The sequence below is a fragment of the Taudactylus pleione genome, unplaced genomic scaffold (assembly GCF_031769625.1).
Source record: "Taudactylus pleione unplaced genomic scaffold, aTauple2 ptg000004l, whole genome shotgun sequence".
Taxonomy (NCBI): Eukaryota; Metazoa; Chordata; class Amphibia; order Anura; family Myobatrachidae; genus Taudactylus; species Taudactylus pleione.
The window spans coordinates 7,329,708-7,352,901 of record NW_028284407.1 but is presented as its reverse complement, the minus strand read 5'-3'; the positions used below and the strand labels follow the sequence as shown (position 1 = coordinate 7,352,901).

Genomic DNA, 23,194 nt, shown 5'->3' with positions numbered 1-23,194 from the left:
TGGGAGCTGATTGGCTGGCACCTTATCACAGACTTATCACTTTTCACTCTGTCTCATAACACTGCTTAGTAACTAGACCCCTCAATGTCCTGTCACCTGAGTGGTTAAAAAACATTGGCCCATTGTGGGCTCAGATGACACATTGGGCTTATCTTCTACGAGGTTGATGCCGTGTTAGTCACGCGGCAGAAACCTACGTGATCTACTTGTTAAATCAGACATTACCTGTAAAAAGAATAGCGCTGATCTTTCTTCTTATTTCCAGGTGAATAAGAAATTTGGATGTTTCCGTTGTGGATGTGTCACCTGCCGTTATCTGATTCAGGGAGATTCCTTTTTCCATCCCCATTCAGGCAAAACACTCTCCATTCCTTACCAACTTACCTGTAATAGCACATATGTAATCTATCAGATCATCTGTCCTTGCGGTCTCTCCTATATTGAAAAACGGAACGGAAATTCAAAGAACGCATGGCCACCCACCGCTTACAATAAGAGCTGCTTTATTGAATGGCACTAGCGACCAACCGGTTGCTCGCCATTTTTTGGAAGCTAAACACAATTTGTTAAGTTTAAAATATAGGATGATTGACCACGTCCCCTTACCAATGCGGGTGGTAATCGTGATCTGATGTTGTTACGGTGCGAGACGCGGTGGATCCATCGATTAGATGTAATAGCTCCTAAGGGTCTTAATGAATGTATTAACTTTTCTGTATTTGAATCTTAGGTGTTTTATTCAGTTTATGTATACTGTAACATGCTTTTCCATGCTGCTGTTTTTGTTATTTTCAGTTGCCTTGGTGATTGTTCACTTGACGTCAGCATGGTGCGCGGCAGCGCCAGTGCATGATGACATCACTAGCTGCAGCCGGAAGGGTGTGTGGTCCCGATCCCGGCGCGGTGTGCACATTGTGGTGATGGTGTATGTAAGGTAAGACCATTTTACTCTTTGTATCCTGATGATAGTGTTGAGTACACTGAAACGTTGAAACACTTGTTGTGTGTTTGTCCAGTTATTTGGAGTCGAGTGCCGCACCCACTGTTTATTATCATGACCAAATATATCACATCTTATGAACCTTCCAGAAGAGACCGGTTTATCAGAGATTGTACATGCCTACACATTATACAATCATATATCATATCCTGAGCTACTGTGATGGACTGATAGATAATTATACAATGTGTACCATGTTGTAATTCTGTTACAATGAATTAAGTATAATACTAAACCACAATCAAGCACTCCTTTCTATTTGTGGTTAAATCATACTTGCCTATTTTTGAAAATGCATTTCAGGGAGTTTATGACAGAAACACCTACTGTATGAGCGTGGCGGTAAAGTGGACGTGTGAGAGGCATGTCATAAAATTGACACATCTATTTATAAATGAGCCCCAAAGCAGTTAGTAAGATCTATTTGTTGATAAAAATACACTGATGCTTTTCCGAAAATACATGTAGCAATAGGGATCATTGTGCATTATAACCAATGCAGGGAAATGATACTAATGATCCCATTTGAATGTATATATCTCCTTTTTTATATAACCACTTCATAATGGGGTTAGGTGCAATCAGGGAGATTGCTAGACACTTAAGGGAGACAGGGAGATTGCTACTGTTTCAGGCAGTCTCCCTGACAATGAGGGAGAGTTGGCAAGTATGGGTTAAAAATACTAATTAGATATTGTACAAGATTAACAAACAGGATTTCCCTAAGGGATAAATAGATGATGCATTAACTGATATAAGCCATCCCCATTATTTACCAACCTAAGAATACATTTACAATAGGAATGTGGGTGGTTATAAACTAGAATATAAAACAGGACCTGAAGAATATTCTGTATTATTCCACAAGACAAAAAGAGAGAGAAAGGTAAGAGTCTAGTTACTGCTTTCTTTACACCAGCGTGATGGAGTATTTATATTTGTATTATATTTGTATTATAAATGTTCTGTTACAGGAGATGTCTATATACAGTCTGGTGGTGATGCTGGCCGTCCTCGTCACTGGACGGTACTCATGTGGTGAGTCACATTTATTAACATTTACTGTATATAGTACCAGCATTTTGTGTTGAGCTTTACAATTGGATCAAATACGAAGATGCTTTATGAAGGTGCTACATTATGTTCTCTGCAAATTAGGATCAGTTTATTTTACTGCAAATCTAATTTTTTCCTTTAAATATCACTCTCTCATTGGATTTCCTCCCCTTAAATCACCTCTTACAATCTTAATTTTCCTCTTCCTCCCAAATTATTTCCAATGTTGATTTAATTCTTAGATTTACCTACAGTTACCAAATTGCCCATGTAAAGCTGGGTACACATCAGAGAATGTGTACCCAGCCTGACGTCGTGGGCCACGGGACCTGGCATGCGGCAAGTGCATACACACTTGCCAATGCTGAGTCCGATGGGGGGTGGGACGTGCCATGCTGCAGAATGCATGGTATTGTTAGCGACATCCCCATCAGCGCTGCAGTAGGGCCGACGGGCAATGTCAATAATCACCCACGGAAGTGCGCATATAATGTGTGCACACTAGACGATGTATCCAATATGTCGATCTGATCTGCGGGATCGGACGACATATCGTCTAGTGTGCACTGTGCTCCCAGCTTAAGTCCAGGCCCATATGATTTACACTTGCTACATGATAGCCCTACAATGAGTTCATGTTACATGCTACAGTGTTTATAATTATGCAAGGAAGATAGCTGCAGTGAAGCCACATAGTAAGTGAAATTCTTGTGTGTCCAGATTTAAAACTGTTGCTCTCTTTTCTTTTTTTTTTTAAATCTTTTTTATTATTTTTTCAAGAAATAATGATAACACAATACAGAATACAAAAACATTGAGATGTGTATAACATTGACTAAATAAGTCTAGATTGCAGAGTATAGCAATTCCCTGCAAAGTATCGCAAAGTACAGTAGACATAATGTAAACAGGGACACAAGCCAAATAACAATATACACAACCCAACAGTATCTAAAATAGAATTAACAGAAAATAAGAACAACAAACTAAAAATAAAAATTATAATATAACATAAAATACTATAAAATATAAAGTAAAATATATAAGAATAAAAATAGTTATAAAAATAAAATAAATAAAAGAAAAACTTAATGAGACCAGAGTGCACCAAAAAGAAAATTCTAAAATAGATATAAAAGTATACATTTTCAGTAATCATATCCAATGGATTTCAAATCCTAATACAGAGGTAACGCTCAATTAAGTAAGATTACGAGTCAAAAACCAAGAGGTAGTTTCAAATACCTTCATTATATTAATTTATGTAGAGGAGTCAAGTGAATCCAAAAAAGGGCCCCATTTTCTATAAAATGAAGCCACACCCTCTTCAAGAGCAGGAAACAAGGCTTGCCTATCAAAATAGAGGGTTTTTAACATTAATGATTTAACTGAGCCTAAAAAAGGAGGAACAGAAGATGTCCAGTTACACAAAATAACTTTTTTGGCAATTGTAACGATAATAGTCAATAAGGGTAGAAATTATTTTTCCTGTATCCCCAATTGCCAATTAGAAAAATCAGTACGTAATAAAACAGTGGGATCCACTAAGAAATGGCAGTGAAAAATAGAGTTTATATAGTTAATTACTTTTCCCAAAAATTTCTGGATCTTGGGGCATTGCCAGAAGTTATGGTAAAAAGTTGCATTAGGGCGCTTACATTTCAGACAATCCCCCGACTCTTCTGAAACCATATATCATCAACGAGCTTGAGAAATGTAAATCCGGTGAATGGTTTGTATGTATACATCCTGTAGCCAGGAGCAACGTAGATATCTTAACACAGAATCATAATGGAGCAAGAGACAGTCAGAAGATTCAATAGAGGGAATATCACAATTCCGTGACGCCACAGTTTGTCTCCATATCCGAGAAGATGTCTTTCTCAGCAATTCTGAACATAAGAATTTTGTTTTGTAAGGATGTAATACAATAAATGCTAACAACAAGTCATTAAAGTCCAGGGATTCCAACCTCTGTAATTGTTTTAGTGCTGATTTAGCATAATGGGTTGCTTGCAAACACATAAAAAACTGTCTATGTGGGATTTGATAATTGTCATGTAATGTGTTAAATGAAGAACAACACCCCCCAGATCAAACACATCTCTGATTTTAGAAATCCCTCTATCTCTCCAATGTAGAAAAAAAGGGGTTCTCAAGACCAGGAGGAAACAGTGGGTTACCCCAAAAAGAAATAAATTTAGAAGTTGTGTAAGGCCTAGACAGTTTAGAGCAAATGGATTTCCATGCCAGATATGTGTCATAGAATAGAATATTGTTATAAATATGACTGGGTATGAGTCTTTTTGGCATATGGAGCAAGGCTGCTGCAGAATAAGGGGCAAATAATGCTGATTCAGAGGGAGCATGGGTGTAAACTTCCCTAGATAATAACCAGTCACTAATATATCTAAAGAAAATTACTTCAGAAAATAAATTAATGTTAGGCAAACCCAGTCCATCCTTTTCCCTGGCCAACTGCAACTTAGAGGCAGCTATTCTTGGGTGCTTACCCTTCCACAAAAATTCCGTAAAAATTTTAGAACAAAGTTTTATATGCGAGAGATGGAAATAGGAATCATTTGAATGGGATAAGAAGGTTTGGGAAAGACCACACTTTTAATCAGATCTAGGCGGCCTAGCAGGGACAGAGGTAAAAATTTCCAGGTCTCCAGCAATTTTGTCATCTGAGTTATTACTGGGGTGAAATTCAGGTTATAATGAGAGGACAATACTAAATGAATTGTTATACCAATTTATTTAAAAGTAGAGGTGGTAATACGAAAATGACCATAAGCTGGGTCTTTCAAATCCTCAGTAGTAATACCACCCATAGGTAGCAGTTCAGACTTATGCAAATTGATCTTATAACCTGTAAAAGAACCGAAATTGGACAACAAAGATATAATGGCAGGTATGGAATTTGTCGGGTTTGAGGCAAAAACCAACATATCATCCGCAAAGAGTGAAAGTTTAAGCTCCATCTGACCTATAAATATACCAGTAAATTCAGCCAATGAACGGAGGGCGTCAGCCAATGGCTCTAATGCCACAGCAAATAATAGAGGGGACATGGGGCATCCCTGGCGCGTACCCTGGCAAACCTGAAATGGAGAGGATAAATAACCATTGCTGGATACCTGGGTGGTTGGGGAAGTATATAACGCCTGGAGGAGGGAGACAAAATCAGTAGGGAAACCAAATTTAAGCAGGGTCGTGTAGAGGTGATCCAGGGTGATCAGGTCGAAAACCTTCTCAGCATCCATAGAAATAATGACCTGAGGAGAAGGGACAGACGAAAAGGCCAACTCCTGGATCACTGAGAACAACTTTCTTATATTAACTGTGGAGTGTCTACCCCAACTAAACCCAGTTTGGTCTGGAGCTGTAATAGAAGGTAGTATTAATTTTAGTCATTCTGAAATAATCTTCATAAATAATTTATAATCCACATATAAAAGTGAGATGGGGCGGTATGAGGTAGACAATTCAGGGTCACGACCTGGCTTTGGTAGCACCTTAATCACCGCTGAATTAAAATATTGAGGGATATTATAATCAGATAGAATAGAATTTAAAAAGGACGTTAATGGAGGACAAATATCTTTACTAAGTATTTTGAAAAACTCCCCAGAGTATCCATCTGGACCTGGAGCCTTCAAAGGTTTAAATTTTTTCACCGCAGCAGCCACTTCCTCAGGTGTTATGGGAGCCAGCAAAGAGGTAGCAGCATCTGAGGAGATAGAGGGCAAAACAATAGAATCCCAAAAAGCTGTCTTACGACTCAAGTCTATAGAAGGGGTAGAATACAGGTCAGAATACAACATTTTTAATAAATTAGCAATGTCTTGACCCTTATGAACCTGATTACCATCAGAGGTGCAAAGTACTGAAATAGAAGAGAGAGCAGTAGGACTGTATAATAGATTAGACAGGAGCCTACCCGCCTTGTTTCCATGCTTATAAAATTGACATTGCTTACGAAAAGTATGGCGGGAGGCAAGCTGATCTAAAACACCTTCAAAATGGGCTTTGACTTTTTTATATTTCTCACGAGAACTAGGGGAAGGATGATATTTAAATTCCTGAAAGGAGGACGTGAGATCTGATTGGGCCTGTACATATAATTGAGCACATTCTCTTTTATGTTTGGAGACATATGCAATGATGTCACCTCTCAGGACAGATTTAGCGGTCTGCCAAAATAAGGAGGGAGAGGATTTGTGTAGCCCATTATTCTGGAGATAGTCCTGCCAACGGGTTTCCAGCATATTTCTAAATTTAACTGAATTTGCCAAATCATATCAAGGCATGATCTGATAAGCTGATGGTTTCAATGTTAGAGTCTTCAACTCCTGAGAGCAGCTTTTCTGTCATTAAAATTAAATCGATACGTGATAAAGTGGCATGGGCTGTGGACAAACACGTGAATTCTCTATCAGTAGGATAACTGGAGTTTTGAATTAAATTGTGGAATACCAATGGAGGGTGGGCGCTTAGGGCGAGTGGAGGGAGACTGTCGATCCATAAAAACAGAGGCCAAGATATTAAAGTCTCCTCCCACAATCAAGCAGGAGTCTATAAATGGACTAAGTTTGGCCAATATCAATTGAAAGAAACGTTTGGAGTACACATTAGGGGCATATAGAGTACAAATGGTGAACCTATCACCTGAAATAGTGACATCAGAGATAACGTATCTGCCTATGGGGTCTACCAGTAAAGAATGTAATTGGGGTCTTAATTGTTTTCTGACCAGCATAACTACACTATGGCCCTCATTCAGAGCCGTTCGTTAGCATCAGTACGCTCGTTGCGTTCCGATGTTGTTAAACCACGCATGCGCCGGTGTTACACTGCGCATGTGCGTACGGCAGATTGCAAGCTTTATTTGTCTCGTTCGTCAAATAGCGAACAGGAAGTGACATGTGAAATGTGATTGACAGAACAGGCCGTTTTTGGGCGTTGACGTGGGTGGAGATGGAAAAACGCAGGCGTGGCGAGGCGTTTTTGGGGCGTACATAAATTTTCAGATGCATACGTCAAATGTGTTCGCACCAAGTCATACGTCACTGGCTGATCCTCTTTCCGTTCAACTTGCTCGCACAGCTTGGGGTGTGGATTACTCAACCACAATGGCGATGGCCTTGTCCTCCGGTCCGGGCCTCCTCGATGTTTCTTCGATTTATCACGGCTTGTCAGAAAAACAATCAACTTTGAATTGCAAACCACCTTGTAATGTGTTTTGACAAGAGTTTTTTGGTTTAGCACAAAACCGTACGCAGGTGAAAATCTCAGCTGCTAATTTCCGGATTACACAATCAATTAGCGTACATTTGTTTGAATGGTTTTTTGGGGGGATTTTGGTTTTGTGCTATTGTAACAATAATGTCATCATGTTTGTGTGTATTTTACCATTTTGCTTTGGCCAGGAGAATTTGCATCCTTTTTTTAATTTTACAGTGTTCCTTAAAGAAACCTTTTTTTTTTTTTGTGGTGGACGTTTTTGGCTTGTGGGCCAGGATTAACTCTAAACCATTTTTTAAATAATGTCACAATACAATGGAGAACATTTTCCAAAATTTTAATTTCTGAGACAAATTTATCAAGTTTGGGGGTGCATTTTGCAAACACACTTTTTGGGCAGTGTTAGGCAATAATAACGTAAATAAATCTGTAAAACATATTACCAGTGTTGGCCAACTTAAACAAACACATTAAAAACAATTCACAAGAAAGGAGAGGGAAGTTTTGGCCCTAAAGGAATATGGGGCAAGCACAGAAGGAGTGTGGGAAAAGTAGCCAGTGCTGTCATCGTTTTTTTCCCCGTTTGGCTGGGGTAGGGTGGGCGCCAGACCGGGTCCGGGATGTCCTCTGGCTGGCCTATCCAGAGGCAGATGTTGTGGCCGCTGGACTAGGCACAGGGCTAGGCACATTTGGAGGAATGGCTGTTGTTGGGCCAGAGGTGGAGGATCCTGATGTTCCGGCAGGAAAGGAGGTCGGCTCCACCATGTGCTGGCGAACGAGCTGCTCCAGGGCATTGGCTATTCTGATGTTGGCCCTTGTATTTTCAGCCAGGGCCTGACCAATGGTCACGTTGGCCGCAGCATTTTGCTCCTGGGCCTCAGCCACCCGTAGCAGACTGGCGTCCATCCTCTGCAGAATCTCCGTATGGTAATCCAATTTAAAATTGAGTTCTGTGAGGAGGGACACTGCCTGCGAGGGGGATTGCCCTGGACTGGCTTCTGCAGGGTCCTCAGCCAGATGTACTGGTTCCTCCCCTGCAGAGCCAGCAGAAATTCTGCGGCCAAGGCTCCCCTCTGGAGCAGACTCATCCGCCTGTGTCTCTTTGAGAAAAAAGAGGAACATTACAATCTACATATTGTCACAATAACATTTCAGAGTTGGTTACATCACAACATTTACCTGGGACAACACGAGGAGCCGCAAAGTCTGGCATGTCCGTATCCATGTTGGACACGCCAAACACCTCCACATCCTGCACACACCCCTGTGCCAGCTCTTCCAAATCATTCAACTCCAATGACACAGGGGTGAGACCCCCACCTGTCCCCCTTGCATGCCTAGCCCTGTCAGCCATTTTTTGCTTAAGGCGATATTTGAAGTCTTGCCATCTGTGGGTGAAAAAGTAGGCATTATTCCTGCATTATTTTTCCCTGTTTTTTTTCTTTTTTTAAGTTTTTACTTACCGGCGTTTGACATCCCGGGCTAAACGGACATAATCACCCACCCTATTGACAGCACTGGCTATCTCCTCCCACATTCTCCACTTCTGGCTTACACCCATATTCCTGTCTGCCTGTGGCAGGATGTCCACACACTTCTGAACCAAAACCTCCATCTCCTTTCTTGTGAATTGTGGCTGCCTTTTCTTTTTGCCAGCTTTGGCCAGAATACTGGGCCCAGCAGCCTCTTCCATGTCATCCTCAACACCTATTTACATTAAATTAATTTTAATTTAGATGTCAATCTTTCACTATATTCTGGTTCAAAATAAGCCTTGATTACAAATGTGAGAAATACTTATAGGCCGCCTCTTGGCCATTGTTTGGCTGGTCTGTAGCCATTTTTCATGCAAAAACAAGAACTACACCAGACCGTTTGTTTTATTCCGTGACGTATTTATACATGCGTCCTTATTATTCGGCCGCATCATTGATTGTGCGTTCCTATGATCCGTCCTTAATTTGAGCGGGAAAAGAAACACTATTTTTGGCTTTTGGCGACTCAAGTCGAGGTGGCGGGTGTTGTTTGTTGGAGGTTACGTTGTTCGGAGTGGATTGTTGGAGGGAGTTGTGTTTGGCGGTTTTTTGGATTGTGTTAGAGGCGTTTTTTTGGATAACTTTCCGTTCGCATTTTGTGGTGTGGTTTTTTTAGTTGTGGTGTTTTTTCTGTGTAAGTTTTTTCCCGTCATCCTTTTGTAAAATATGGGTCTCCTTTTTTTTTGGTTTGGGCCAAAAATAAAATAAAAATTAAAAAAATTTTTGTAGGTTTTTTTTGGCTGTGCCCCAACGACGTTTTTGTTCTGTGACTTCTTTATCGTGTAATGGTAAGTTTTGATTTTAACTTGTTTGTTAAATGTTCATGTCTTGTTCTTCGCATATTTTGGGGTCTTTACAGTTTTTTTCCGGGTTTTTGGGGATGTGAAAAATGCGAACCATTTAGCGCACTTTTGTAGGCTTGATTCCCCTTGTAAAAATGCGAACCATTTAGCGTACTTTTGTAGGCTTGATTCCCCTTGTAAAAATGTGAACCATTTAGCGCACTTTTGTAGGCTTGATTCCCCTTGTAAAAATGCGAACCATTTAGCGCGCTTTTGTAGGCTTGATTCCCCTTGTAAAAATGCAAACCATTTAGCATTCAAATTCTGGGTTGTTTTTTTTGTGCCAAATTGTGGAAGTCCTCTCAATGTCGGTTTCCTATTTTTCGAAATGTGTGTTTACCCCTTTTATTTTTGTGCATTTTCAAAAAACAAGATTACAAAATGGCCACCACAAAATCTTAACTTTTTATGGTCTTTTGAAATGTAGTTTTTTGAAATCATGACAATACACCGGCATGTAAGCATCTTTGGATTGTATCGTAAAGATAAGTATTTTTTGGACTTTTTGGGGGGCAACATACCTTAACTACAATTCTTACCATTTCAGGTTGATGTTGGTCGTATTATTGTGGCCATGCTGCCGGAAGTCGACCAACCTCAATCTCGTCCCAGGCGTAGGCATCGTAGGTGTGCTCGGCACCAGATATATAGAACACATGTCACCCTTTTTGGAATGCCCAATGATGAGGTGTTAAGGCGCTACCGTCTTCCGCCCCAAATCATCATAGACACTCTCTCATTAATAGAGAGTGATCTTGAGCGGCAAATTGACAGTCCTACAGCAATACCACCACTTACGCAATTTATGGCGGTGTTACATTTCTGTGCCTCGGGATCCTTTCAAACCACAGTGGGAATAGTTGCGGGAATCTCCCAATACTCCTTTTCAAGGATCCTGAGGGCAGTGATGGAGGCCCTTTTCAAGCACCTCCATCATTTTATTAAAATGCCTTTGGATATGGGTTCCCTTAGTGTGGCGAAGGCCAATTTTTACCAAGTTGCTGGCTTCCCACACATCATAGGGGTTGTGGATGGTACTCACATACCACTTCAGCCTCCAGCATGGCTGGAGGCCATTTTTTGGAAATGAAAACACTATCACTCACTGAATGTAATGGTGGTATGTGATGCCTCCCTCCAGATCCTGTCCCTGAATGCAAAATTACCCGGGAGTGCACATGACTCATTCGTCATCCATCAATCAGGGATTTGGCATAAATTAAACAACCTACAAGCTGGTGATGCGTGGCTTCTGGGTAAGTGTAGACCTTTTTTAGAAAGCAATGCAAAGCTTGATACACAGTGATCCTGATTTTGTAATTTCTTGTTCACAGGAGAGAGTGGCTACCCTTGCACGCCCTGGCTGCTCACTCCTTATTTGGCTCCCACACCAGGGCCACAAAGTGAGTATAATTCCGCACTTACAGCCACCAGGCAAGTGGTGGAGCGCTGTATCGGCCTTTTAAAAGGCCGATTCAGATGCCTCCACCGCTTTGGTGGCGAGCTCATGTATTTGTCGGATATAGTTTCGAAAATTGTGGTCCTGTGTGGGATATTTCACAACATTGCCATAAGGAGTGGTGTCCCAATGCAGCCAGAGGATGCCTTGCCTGAGGATGGCCCCCCGAGGTTGGTCGGAGGTCTGTATGTGGGGGGGCCATACGCGATGATGTTGTGGCCCGTTTTTTCAGGTAATTATTGTCCAAAATGAAGTTAGATGACACAATGTAGACATGTAATAATGTAATTAACAATTTAAATTTTTGTTTTGTTTGTGTGTTTTTTTCCATAATATTTATCGTGAAAACCATGACTACTACCTGTTCGTAAAAATTGACTTCATGTGGACACATTGGATTTAACTTCTGGACCAAATTTGTCGTCAACTCATTTGTGGAATCATGTTGGCATGCTACTTCGTCAAACAGTTCTTGATTGTTTTGTTTTTGTATATTTTTGGTGTAGGCTGTTTTTTGACGAGTGTTTTCACTGTGTGTATTGATTGTCCTTAATCACTTTGTGTTTCTAATTTTTTTAAAAATAAATTTTTGTAACGTTATAACAAACATTTCCATTCTAAATTACATGCAAGTGTAACCTGGTTCCCAAAATGGAAACTTGATTAAGGGCTAATCCAGTTATGATTTAAATTGTGCAGTATTTTACCATGCTTAGTGGCTCAAATCAAACACCCCAAGGTATTATGGTCAATCAGTATGTTTTGGATTCTCGGCCTAAACAGGTTTCATTTAATATTTACCTTACCCCCCCCAAAAATAAAATTCTTTATACAAAACCAAAAAAAAAACCTATTGGTATTGTTAGGTGTTGAATGTGCCAGCTTACCTAATTCCGCTTTCTCGAATCTAAGTTACATTACTTTAAAAAACTTGCTGCAATAGTCGACTTAGGTAAGGTTAAACAATATAATATTTACAGAGAAGGAATGAGACTTCAAACGAAACTTTTTTTTTTTTTGAAAAACTGACAAAATTTTGGAAAAGGAAAAAAATTAATGCCGCAGGATCCCTGCCATGTGATCGAGGACCACCATCATGCCTATAACATGGCCCCTCAGCCTCTCCACACACTGCTGCCTCCGTCAGTCGCCTCTGGTCCTCTGTGGGTTTAAAAATTGAGGTTCTTAATAAAAAAAAACATAATTTTGTTTGAGAAACAACTGCCAAAGGAAATGCAACTTTCCAAAAAAAGTCAATTTGGACAAACATTACAATTCAAAGCCAACAAAACAAATTGTAAGAAATTGTAAAAAAAGAGAAAAACACCGAAAAGCTACTTTGGTGGGTACCGTAAACAAGAGATACAAGTATGAGTGTTTGGACATGTGTAATATGTGTAAGGGCCAAACATCATAGACATTTCGAAAACCAGATCTGTCTAACAAACATTTAAAAAAAAAAAAATGCACAGGCAAAGGATAACATCCCCCCCAAAAATTGGAAAAAACAAGGTAAAATGGAAACATACCGTTGACAATGCCGCCTGGACCTGAAGCCTCACCATCGTCCTCCTCGAAGGTAGGCCAATGCAGGTCTGTAGGAGGAGGGGTGATTTCTGAAGGGGGGAGGGGGTGGAAAAGAGAGGGGTGGTTGGAGGGGAGGGTGATGAAAAGAGAGAGGGGGGGTTGAGGGGAGGGGGAATTTTGAGGGATGGGAAGTATACTAGAGGGAGGGGCGTCCGGGTCTGGCCATGCTGGGTTGGAGGGTGAATTAGGGGTAGGGTGGGGAGAGGAGGATTGGCTGGGAGTTGGGGATAGGGGACGTGGCCGACGGCGTCGCTGCCGATGACGGCGTATTCTGCTCTCCCTCAAAAAATATTTAGAGTTGAAAAAAAAACAAAAAAACATGCACACGCAGATATGTAGTAAATAAAAAAAACAGGGCAAGAAGGAAAACATGCACACGCAGATATGTAGTAAATAAACAAACAGCGCAAGAAGGAAAACATGCACACACAGATATGTAGTAAATAAACAAACAGGGCAAGAAGGAAAACATGCACACGCAAATAGGGCCACAAAATAAAAAAGGAAAACGAAAAAAAAAAAACTTACTTTCAGCTATCCGCTGTCTGAAACATGCCAGCAAGCGTGGCGTGCGTCGCTGAAGATCCGACCACCTGCGCTCCAGCTGGCCAATCTGTCGGCGTGAGCCGAAGGAGCGCAGGCGGCGGCGAACCTCCGCATAGGCGGATCGCTTCTCTCTGTTGGTGATGGGGGGAGGCTGGCTTGTTATCCGCCAGTCCATTACCTCCGTCAGGACTAGAAGCTCCCACCTGGTGAACGCAGAGGCTCTCATGATGGCAATGGTGGATTTCGGAAAAAACAGTTTTAATAAAGCCAAGAAAATAATTTTGATTGGCTAATGTATTTGGAAAATTAACAGGAAACATTCTATTGGTTAGTGTATGAGTCATGTGTTCGACAGGCTTAAAAATCTAATGTGAGTTATGATTGGCTTAATGCAGTGACATGCGTTAGCTAATTTAAATCAAAAAATGAAACAAGTAAAATATGCGTCAGACAAAACACGGAAAACAATATGAAAAATGACACAAACATGTATTTTGGATAAAGGAAACCATTGTTTAATCCGTACGTATTCTGCATGAAAAAACAAACACGGACAAGAGTAAAGTTTATTGCAATTAAAAAAAAAAAAAAAAAAACATGTCAAGAGCAATTAAGCTAATTGATCTGTTGATTGGCATGATACGATTAAAGGATGTATGCAGAATGAACGAGCAGGTAATCGAAAACTGACAGGCCCACTTCCAGTTTGGACTGGTGCGAGCGTTCCCTGCATGCAAAATTGGAGATGTACGGTCGCAATTTGGCTTGCTCGTTAGCTAGAGGAGGGGTTGGTAGACTATGGGGTGGAAGATTAGCTGCGTATGAAATTATGAGCGAGCGCTTGAATTTGCATTTTTCGGCTCGTACGTCGTAAGTGCATCCGGCCACTTGCGTCCGGGTCTGAATCAGGGCCTATGTTTTTTGGATTAATAATTAGTATAGGATAGAACAGAATATCCCATAATATTTAACTTTAAAACTTCAGCCTCCAGTAAGTGTGTTTCCTGCAGCATTACAATATCCATCCCCAACTTTCGTATATAGGTGAAAATCTATTTTCTTTTTATGGGAGCCATATCAGGGCAGAACTAATAGAAAGGTACCCGTACACATGATATATAAACAACATATGAAGTAGTAGTATAATTATTGCAAAGCAAATAAGAATAACCAGATAATGTTAGCACAGCTAAATCCCAAAATACATTCAATCAGTTGAAAGTGAACATCTTGGATAAACACCGTGGCAAATAAGGAAAATAAAGGTAGTCCGGTGCACTCTGAAATCAAAAGAGAAACAATAAATTTATTTAAATAAAAATAATAAGAAAACAATAGAAAAATGAGAGAAAACAGTTTTGGTAACTAGTAAAATTAGGTCGAGGACAAAAGTCTCCCGCTGACCTGCAGGCCAAGAAATAAACTTCCAGGCTTTCATAACAACATGTAGCCCTATTATTATAGGCTAACATATGAGTATGTACACATCAGGGGGAGGATACACATATACATTAAGAGTGCTGCCTGGCACCTTGATGTAATTAGACCTGATGTGGTAAATTGTATATATATATGTATTTATTGTATAGATTGTGAGGGGGGTGGGCAAGACCACCGCATAGACAGTGCTTGATTTTTCACACATTGGCAACAGGAGGAGACTCTGGAATATGCCAGAAGCTGCGCGAGCTGTCAGCTGGGGGAGAGCTCGCGCTGGAAGCGGGAAGGAGAGAGTCGCGTGGGCGGTAGGGATAAATAGGGCTGCACTAGCGCGGCAGAGTCAGAATGCTGATCCCCCCTCCAGAGCCCACATCGTACTGACCTGCATGGAGCGGAGCGCTCCTGTCAGCGATAGTGGTGCCAGTGTGGGGCGCCGGAGCTGAGCGTGATCGCTAGGGAAACCCCGGCAGTAAGAGTGGGGTGACCAGGTTCCGGAGGAGGTGTGAGTCGGGCGGGTCCCTCCCTGCGTGAAAACAGCGGCGCTTCCTGTCTGAAGCAATCGGAAGGTGTCATCCCTCTGGGGGAGAGGAGTGAGGATCAATGCAGGAGGCGGGGCTGGCCTAGACCCTGATAGGCTGACTATCACAGCCCTGAGGATCAGAGCAGCGCTGAGGTGCAAGTGTCCAAGGAGCAGCGCTGATTAAGCTTCAGCAGCAAGCAGTGACTCTACAGTGAGTAACCAGTATTTGGCACTCACACATACCCACTCAGTCCACATAGAGGGGGCCCCCTGAGGATTGTAGAATAAGAGACCTTACTGGAATAAAATTCCTTAGCCTACCTTGGGATAATAACCCTATTTATAAGGAGCAGGAAGCTAGAAAGAGTACTACAGAGTTGCCAATAGCTAATGCTGACATGTATTAGTAAGACTCATTTTATAAAGACTGGGTATTTAGGGACATTCCCTTGAAAAGTAACACTCTTGTCTTGAAGAGCTGTGCATATATCAACATATTAAAAACAGTGCCTACAGGAGATAAATCCTTAAGTTGAAACATTTTAGAGTGGAAAGTGAGGATCTGAAGAAGGATATTATTATTAACCTTACAGGAAACAAAACTTATTTTATAGTAAGTTTCCTCTGCTGCCAATGTGAGTCAGGATAATTTAATGCACACCGTCTTATGCTCTGGTGCCGTCCAATCTCACAGGAGATAAGGAGGAAAGAGTGAGGCGATATAATCGCAAAATTGGTTGATAGGTAACTGTATACGAATTGGACTTTGAGGACACATTAAGGACTACATTCGTAAGAGCTTAAAGTTCATCAGTGACTATAAAATCTATATAGAAGAAAAAGTCCAACACCAAGTTATATAAGGATATCATACTAACGTTTACAGATAATCTTTACACCCTATGGACTTATACTATATATTGTATGTCTAATGTAGTATTTTATGTAAATGTATACTGTTTAAATGTAATATACATCTCTAATGTAAAGTACTATTACCCTGATCATTTATTGATATTATCTGCTATAAACAAATTAACATTTATCTGTCATTAATTAATACTCACTTTAGCAGACGTTCAGGTTGTACATCGACAGCTGTACCTGACAAAGGAGGAACGGATTCGGGTGGTAAATTTGAGATAACCATTGTTATATAATTCTTGCCTATCGATTATATATATATAAAATATAGATTTGCATACTAACCATTGTAACCACACGAATAGTGGGCACGGTTTCCCAGACAACCTGTAACAAGTTTGGGTGGAGGCACATATTCTATTTCAATAACCCAATATCCTATCCATAAATAACACAGGGTTACATTTTGGAGGCACTGCTGAGATTCGAGGGTTACATAGTAAGCAGTAAAAAAAAAAAAAAATGGAATGTTTTAATGGGGATGAACTGTATTTATGGTGTGAGAGTAAAGGGGTAGACCCAAAAAGGTGTTTTGCAGTGGGAGGAAATCTCTCAGAATTCACCGATGAGCACGTAATTAAGCAAGTTAGAACATTGTGTGGGATCATACAACCTCAAATAGTGGATAAATGGAGAGGAGAATTAGGGTTGGTATGTGCAATGCTTATAGAAACAGAGAGGGAGTTAGACCCTAACCTGATCCCTGTGATGATGATTGCAGATTACAATACAGGGAGGAGATGGAGCATAATATGGCCAAGAACAAGAGAAACGGAGAATACCGGTATGCCGACACAAAAAGTTAGCTCTACTAAAGAAAGTAATGGGGGAGAGAGTAGAGGAGACCCGGATAATAATGAGGAAAAATGTGGGAGTCAGTTTGAAAACATTATGGAATGGGTAGTCACCCAATTAGAGAGATGGCATTACGAGGGAAGCTACAGGAGATTAAGAATTTTTTCTGGTATACAACCAGTACCTGCTGGGGAGGAACAATATGATGCATGGAAAGAGGCGGCAGTGCAGCAGACTGAAGAGTGGAAATGCCCTGATCACATAAAAAAACAAAGGGTAGTTGAAAGCTTGAGGGGACCTGCCATGGGGGTCATTCAGGCTGCTAGGAGGAGCAACCCCGATGCCACTTTAGATGTTTATTTTGAAGCATTAGACTATGCATATGGGACACTGGAAGACGTAGGAGATTTAATCTCTAGGCTCCATCATACATTCCAGGAGCCTAGGGAGAAACTAAGCACATATTTGTTCAGATTGGACAAACTTCTATATAAGATAGTGGAGAAGGATGGGATAAAAAAAGAAGATGTCGATGAGAGTAGAATGAGGCAGTTACTGAGGGGTGCTTTGACATCTGACCCTGTTGCCCAAAAAATTAGGTGTTCAGAGACACGAAACCACCCCCGACATTTAATGAACTAATGAAAGACGTCAAGCTGGAGGAAACTATGATAGAATTGCGGGAAAACACTGTGAAAAAAGTAAAAGTGGTAGTACCTGCCGTAGAACCTACGTCTTTTGAGGAAAAAATACTTAAAATGATGGAGGAGCAGAACGCCAAAATAGATAGGTTCATCGCTTCACAAAGTGCCAATACCACACGGCGAGGGGTGAATACTCCAAACACTTCCAGTAGGGGCATAGGCCGAGGAGTCAGGCCTATAAATAGGGGGTGCTATAGATGTGGGAGGAGGGGATATTTGTCATATGAATGCCCCCTGAATGTTGTACATGACGAAAATTTTCACGAAAACCCTGAGCAAGGTAGAGACCTCAGGGAGCCGGGAAACGGACGGGGGAGGTCTGTGACCCCCTCACAGGCCCCCTAGAAATTAGTATATGCGCTATGGGGAACACTTGGTGGAATGGCGCTCTACCAGAAGGTTTATTGGGACCCACCCCAATAGTGTCTGCAAAGGTGAATGGGAGCCCATGTAATGTATTATTAGACAGTGGCTCACAGGTGTCTATAATATTTGAATCATGGTATCGCGAACATTTGTGTGAAGTCTCCATACAGCCTTTAACCGGGCTTGTTATTTGGGGTTAAGTACAGAAAAGTACCCTTATCTAGGGTATGTGCAAGCAATATTGGAAGTGATAAGTGCTGATGGCCAAGAAGTTCAGATACCTTTTATTGCTCTTATATGCCCAGAAATCCCAGGGGGGAGAAGTGAACTTCCCATTATAATTGGAACTAATACCAACATATACCACATGCTTGCTGAATGGTGTCAAGAAAATGAGACCACACCTTCAGTTAACACATGGAACGTGCAGACCGGGGTGGGAGGTGTAGGATGTGATGTACAGAGGGGGTTTGCTGAGTGTTTCCGAAATAGCGATATTTCCTTTCAAGATATGGAATATTTAATACTTGAGTTAGAAAAACGAAAATCAGTTTTCTCTCTAGGGGAATGGGACTTGGGAGTAGCCAAGGGGGCAGAACATCAAATAAAGATGACAGATGAAACACCTTTCCGAGAACGTTCCCGCCGAATTCCGCCTGCAGATTTTGATGATGTGAGATTACATTTAAAGGGGTTGCTAGAGAACCAGATAATAATAGAGTCACGAAGCCCCTATGCTTCTCCAATTGTGATCGCACGGAAGAAGAATGGTGATGTCCGCATGTGCGTTGACTACAGGACGTTAAATCAGAGGACGGTGCCGGACCAGTATGTGGTGCCAAGAATTGACGAGGCCCTAGATTGCTTACAAGGGAGTGCTTGGTTCTCTGTGTTGGACCTTCGAAGTGGGTTCTACCAAATACCCATGTGCCCCACAGATAGGGAGAAAACCGCGTTTATATGCCCCCTCGGGTTTTTTGAATTCTTAATGATGCCCCAGGGTATCAAGGGAGCTCCAGCCACTTTTCAAAGAACAATGGACCGGATCATGGGAGACATGAACTATAGGGAAGCTATAGTTTATCTAGATGATATAATAATATTTGGAAACACACTCGAAGAACATAACAAAAGGTTATTGAAAGTCCTTGATCGACTGGAAGAAGGAGGACTAAAGCTGTCATTAGACAAATGTCGACTGTGTCAGGAATCCGTGAAATATTTGGGTCACATCGTCAGCCGGCATGGAATAGCCACAGACCCTTCCAAAGTTGAAGCTGTCAATAATTGGCCCATTCCCACAAAACTGAAAGAACTGCGTTCATTTTTGGGATTTTGCGGGTACTACCGCCGGTTTGTGCCTAACTATTCTAAAATAGCTAAACCCCTGACCGACCTGACTAAAGGATACCCACCTACAGGTAAATCTTCAAAGAAATCTCCGCAAGAGCTCAAAATATATCACCAGCTTAATGAGCCATTTGGGAGCAGATGGACCCAAGAATGTGAAGATTCATTTGTAAAACTTAAAATCTGTCTAACAAAGGCACCAGTCTTGGCCTATGCTGACCCCCTGCTACCCTACTTTTTACATACGGACGCATCCCTAGAAGGGATAGGGGGGGTATTATATCAGACCCAACAAGATCAGTTAAGGCCAGTGTCATTTGTAAGTCGAGGATTGTCACCCAGTGAGAAAAGGTACCCCGCTCATAAGCTCGAATTTTTAGCACTTAAATGGTGTATTGTAGATAAATTCCACGACTATCTCTATGGTGCGTCCTTTGTAGTACACACGGATAATAATCCGTTAACTTACATCCAAACCACTGCCCGACTAGATGCCATGGGACATAGGTGGTTATCTGCATTGGCTCTCTACGACTTTAAACTGAAATACCGGCCTGGTGTTAATAACACGGATGCTGACTCTTTGTCCCGAATCCCAAATCAAGTGGCTGGGGAGCAAAAAGAAGAATGGATAGAAGTGCCTGCTGGGGATGTCAAGGGGATGTGCCACCACATGAGAATGGACATTGAAAACTGCCACGAAATGGTTAGCAGTTTGGGGGCATCTGATAAAGTCCTGCCTCTTTTGTATTGTTGGTTAAGTATAGACGAGTTAGAAGGAATACCCAAGGTGGATCATAGAAAATTGCAAAGAGAACAATTGAAAGATCCTGAGATAGGACCTTTGTATGAAGAACTGAACCAACATGTCGCTATTTCTACTAATACTTCCAACACTTCCCGGGAAGCTCAATTGTTACGAAAGCAAAGAAACAGATTAATAATGAAAAATGGACTCTTATACAAAATTGATTCCAAGATGGGAAAAAGCAAGAAATTTCAGATAGTGCTGCCCTATAAGTATAGGAAGACCGTGATGCATGCCCTGCACGATGACCATGGCCATCTAGGAATAGAAAAAACATATGGGTTAGTGGCGGATAGGTTCTATTGGCCCAATATGCGAGTGGAAGTTGAAAATTACTGTAAATCATGTGGGAATTGTGTCCTACGAAAAACTTTACCTAACCGAGCAGCACCATTGGGACATATCCAAAGTGCTGGCCCAATGGATCTAGTATGTGTTGATTATCTAACACTAGAAGTTGATACGGGAAAAAAATGCAATGTGTTGGTAGTTACAGACCATTTCACTCGATACGCACAAGCCTACGTGACACCTAACCAAAAGGCTCTTACCGTGGCCAACACTTTATGGGACAAATATTTTGTACATTATGGCCTCCCAAATAGGTTGCACTCGGATCAAGGAAGAGATTTTGAGAGCAAGTTAATTAGGGAACTCTGCGATATTTGTGGCATAAAAAAATCTAGAACCACACCTTATCACCCCCAGGGTGACCCTCAACCAGAGCGGTTCAACCGCACATTGCTAAATATGTTGGGTACATTAAATCCATTAGATAAGAGTAAGTGGAAAAAAGACATTAACAAACTAGTACATGCCTATAATTGCACAAAGAACGAATCCACAGGGTTATCACCCTACTTCTTAATGTTTGGAAGAGAAGCTAAACTTCCTGTAGATGTGTGTATGGGAATCAATCCAAATCCTAAATCACCCATTTCCCACACAAAATATGTAGAGAATCTTAGGAGTGAATTGCAAATGGCCTTTGAATTAGCCAATAGGACTGCTGACAAACTTGCACTAAAAAATAAGACTATATATGATCGAAGGGTCCGCAATCAGGAATTGGCTCCTGGAGATAGAGTACTCCTCAGGCAATTAGGGGTACCTAGGAAATTCAAGATAGCTAATCGGTGGAAGGAGGAACCCTATGTAGTGGTGGAAAAGTTTTCGAATTTGCCAGTGTACAAAATTATGCCAGAAGATGGGCCTAATAAAGTGTATACTTACCATAGGCAACACTTGCTTCCTATTGGAGATGAAATTCGATTAGGTAACTTTCAGCCTTCAGGTGTCGTGACTCCTGAAAGAAAACCTCATGAGAAGACGAAAAAACAAAAAATCAGCCACTTGGATCTAAGTGATACTGAAGAACATGACGTTGAGAATGAGGGACAAGGATACTTCTATATGGAAAATCTTCCTCAAATAGAATACTTACCTGAGATCCCGCCAGAAAGAGTAGGAAGTGTAAGGGATAGTACTAATAATTGTAAAACTAATAATGAACTTCCTATAGACAGAGGTGAGGAAAGTATACAAGAAAGCTGCTCTGCTTATGAAGATGGTGATGTGGAAAAACTAGGGTGTAGTACAAGGCCCAGAAGGAAAATAAAGCCACCCCTGATTTTGACATATGATAGTCTGGGGGAACCTAGCAGTGTAACTAGATTAATACACCCCAGCATAGTTCTTAATTGGCCCTACTTTGGGTACTCTGGGACTGGGGAATAGTATTGCTAATAGAAGTCACTCGCATGAGTATTGAGTATGGTAATCTACTTACTGGATTTACATAGATTACCAGGGGGAGAGTGTAGCCCTATTATTATAGGCTAACATATGAGTATGTACACATCAGGGGGAGGATACACATATACATTAAGAGTGCTGCCTGGCACCTTGATGTAATTAGACCTGATGTGGTAAATTGTATATATATATGTATTTATTGTATAGATTGTGAGGGGGGTGGGCAAGACCACCGCATAGACAGTGCTTGATTTTTCACACATTGGCAACAGGAGGAGACTCTGGAATATGCCAGAAGCTGCGCGAGCTGTCAGCTGGGGGAGAGCTCGCGCTGGAAGCGGGAAGGAGAGAGTCGCGCGGGCGGTAGGGATAAATAGGGCTGCACTAGCGCGGCAGAGTCAGAATGCTGATCCCCCCTCCAGAGCCCACATCGTACTGACCTGCATGGAGCGGAGCGCTCCTGTCAGCGATAGTGGTGCCAGTGTGGGGCGCCGGAGCTGAGCGTGATCGCTAGGGAAACCCCCGGCAGTAAGAGTGGGGTGACCAGGTTCCGGAGGAGGTGTGAGTCGGGCGGGTCCCTCCCTGCGTGAAAACAGCGGCGCTTCCTGTCTGAAGCAATCGGAAGGTGTCATCCCTCTGGGGGAGAGGAGTGAGGATCAATGCAGGAGGCGGGGCTGGCCTAGACCCTGATAGGCTGACTATCACAGCCCTGAGGATCAGAGCAGCGCTGAGGTGCAAGTGTCCAAGGAGCAGCGCTGATTAAGCTTCAGCAGCAAGCAGTGACTCTACAGTGAGTAACCAGTATTTGGCACTCACACATACCCACTCAGTCCACATAGAGGGGGCCCCCTGAGGATTGTAGAATAAGAGACCTTACTGGAATAAAATTCCTTAGCCTACCTTGGGATAATAACCCTATTTATAAGGAGCAGGAAGCTAGAAAGAGTACTACAGAGTTGCCAATAGCTAATGCTGACATGTATTAGTAAGACTCATTTTATAAAGACTGGGTATTTAGGGACATTCCCTTGAAAAGTAACACTCTTGTCTTGAAGAGCTGTGCATATATCAACATATTAAAAACAGTGCCTACAGGAGATAAATCCTTAAGTTGAAACATTTTAGAGTGGAAAGTGAGGATCTGAAGAAGGATATTATTATTAACCTTACAGGAAACAAAACTTATTTTATAGTAAGTTTCCTCTGCTGCCAATGTGAGTCAGGATAATTTAATGCACACCGTCTTATGCTCTGGTGCCG

The 23,194-nt window shown here is 41.6% G+C and overlaps 1 protein-coding gene across 1 annotated transcript in view; it reads left to right on the top strand.

Moving 5' to 3' along the window:
• Positions 1–1,978: 1,978 nt before the first annotated feature.
• The window catches only part of LOC148543382 (intelectin-1-like), a 107,850-nt gene continuing 86,634 nt past the window's right edge, over positions 1,979–23,194 (top strand). Inside the window, exon 1 of the mRNA XM_088468519.1 lies at positions 1,979–2,038. Within this exon, the coding sequence (XP_088324645.1) occupies positions 2,002–2,038 (37 nt within the window). The 5' untranslated portion in view covers positions 1,979–2,001. The remainder of the gene's footprint in view (positions 2,039–23,194) is intronic.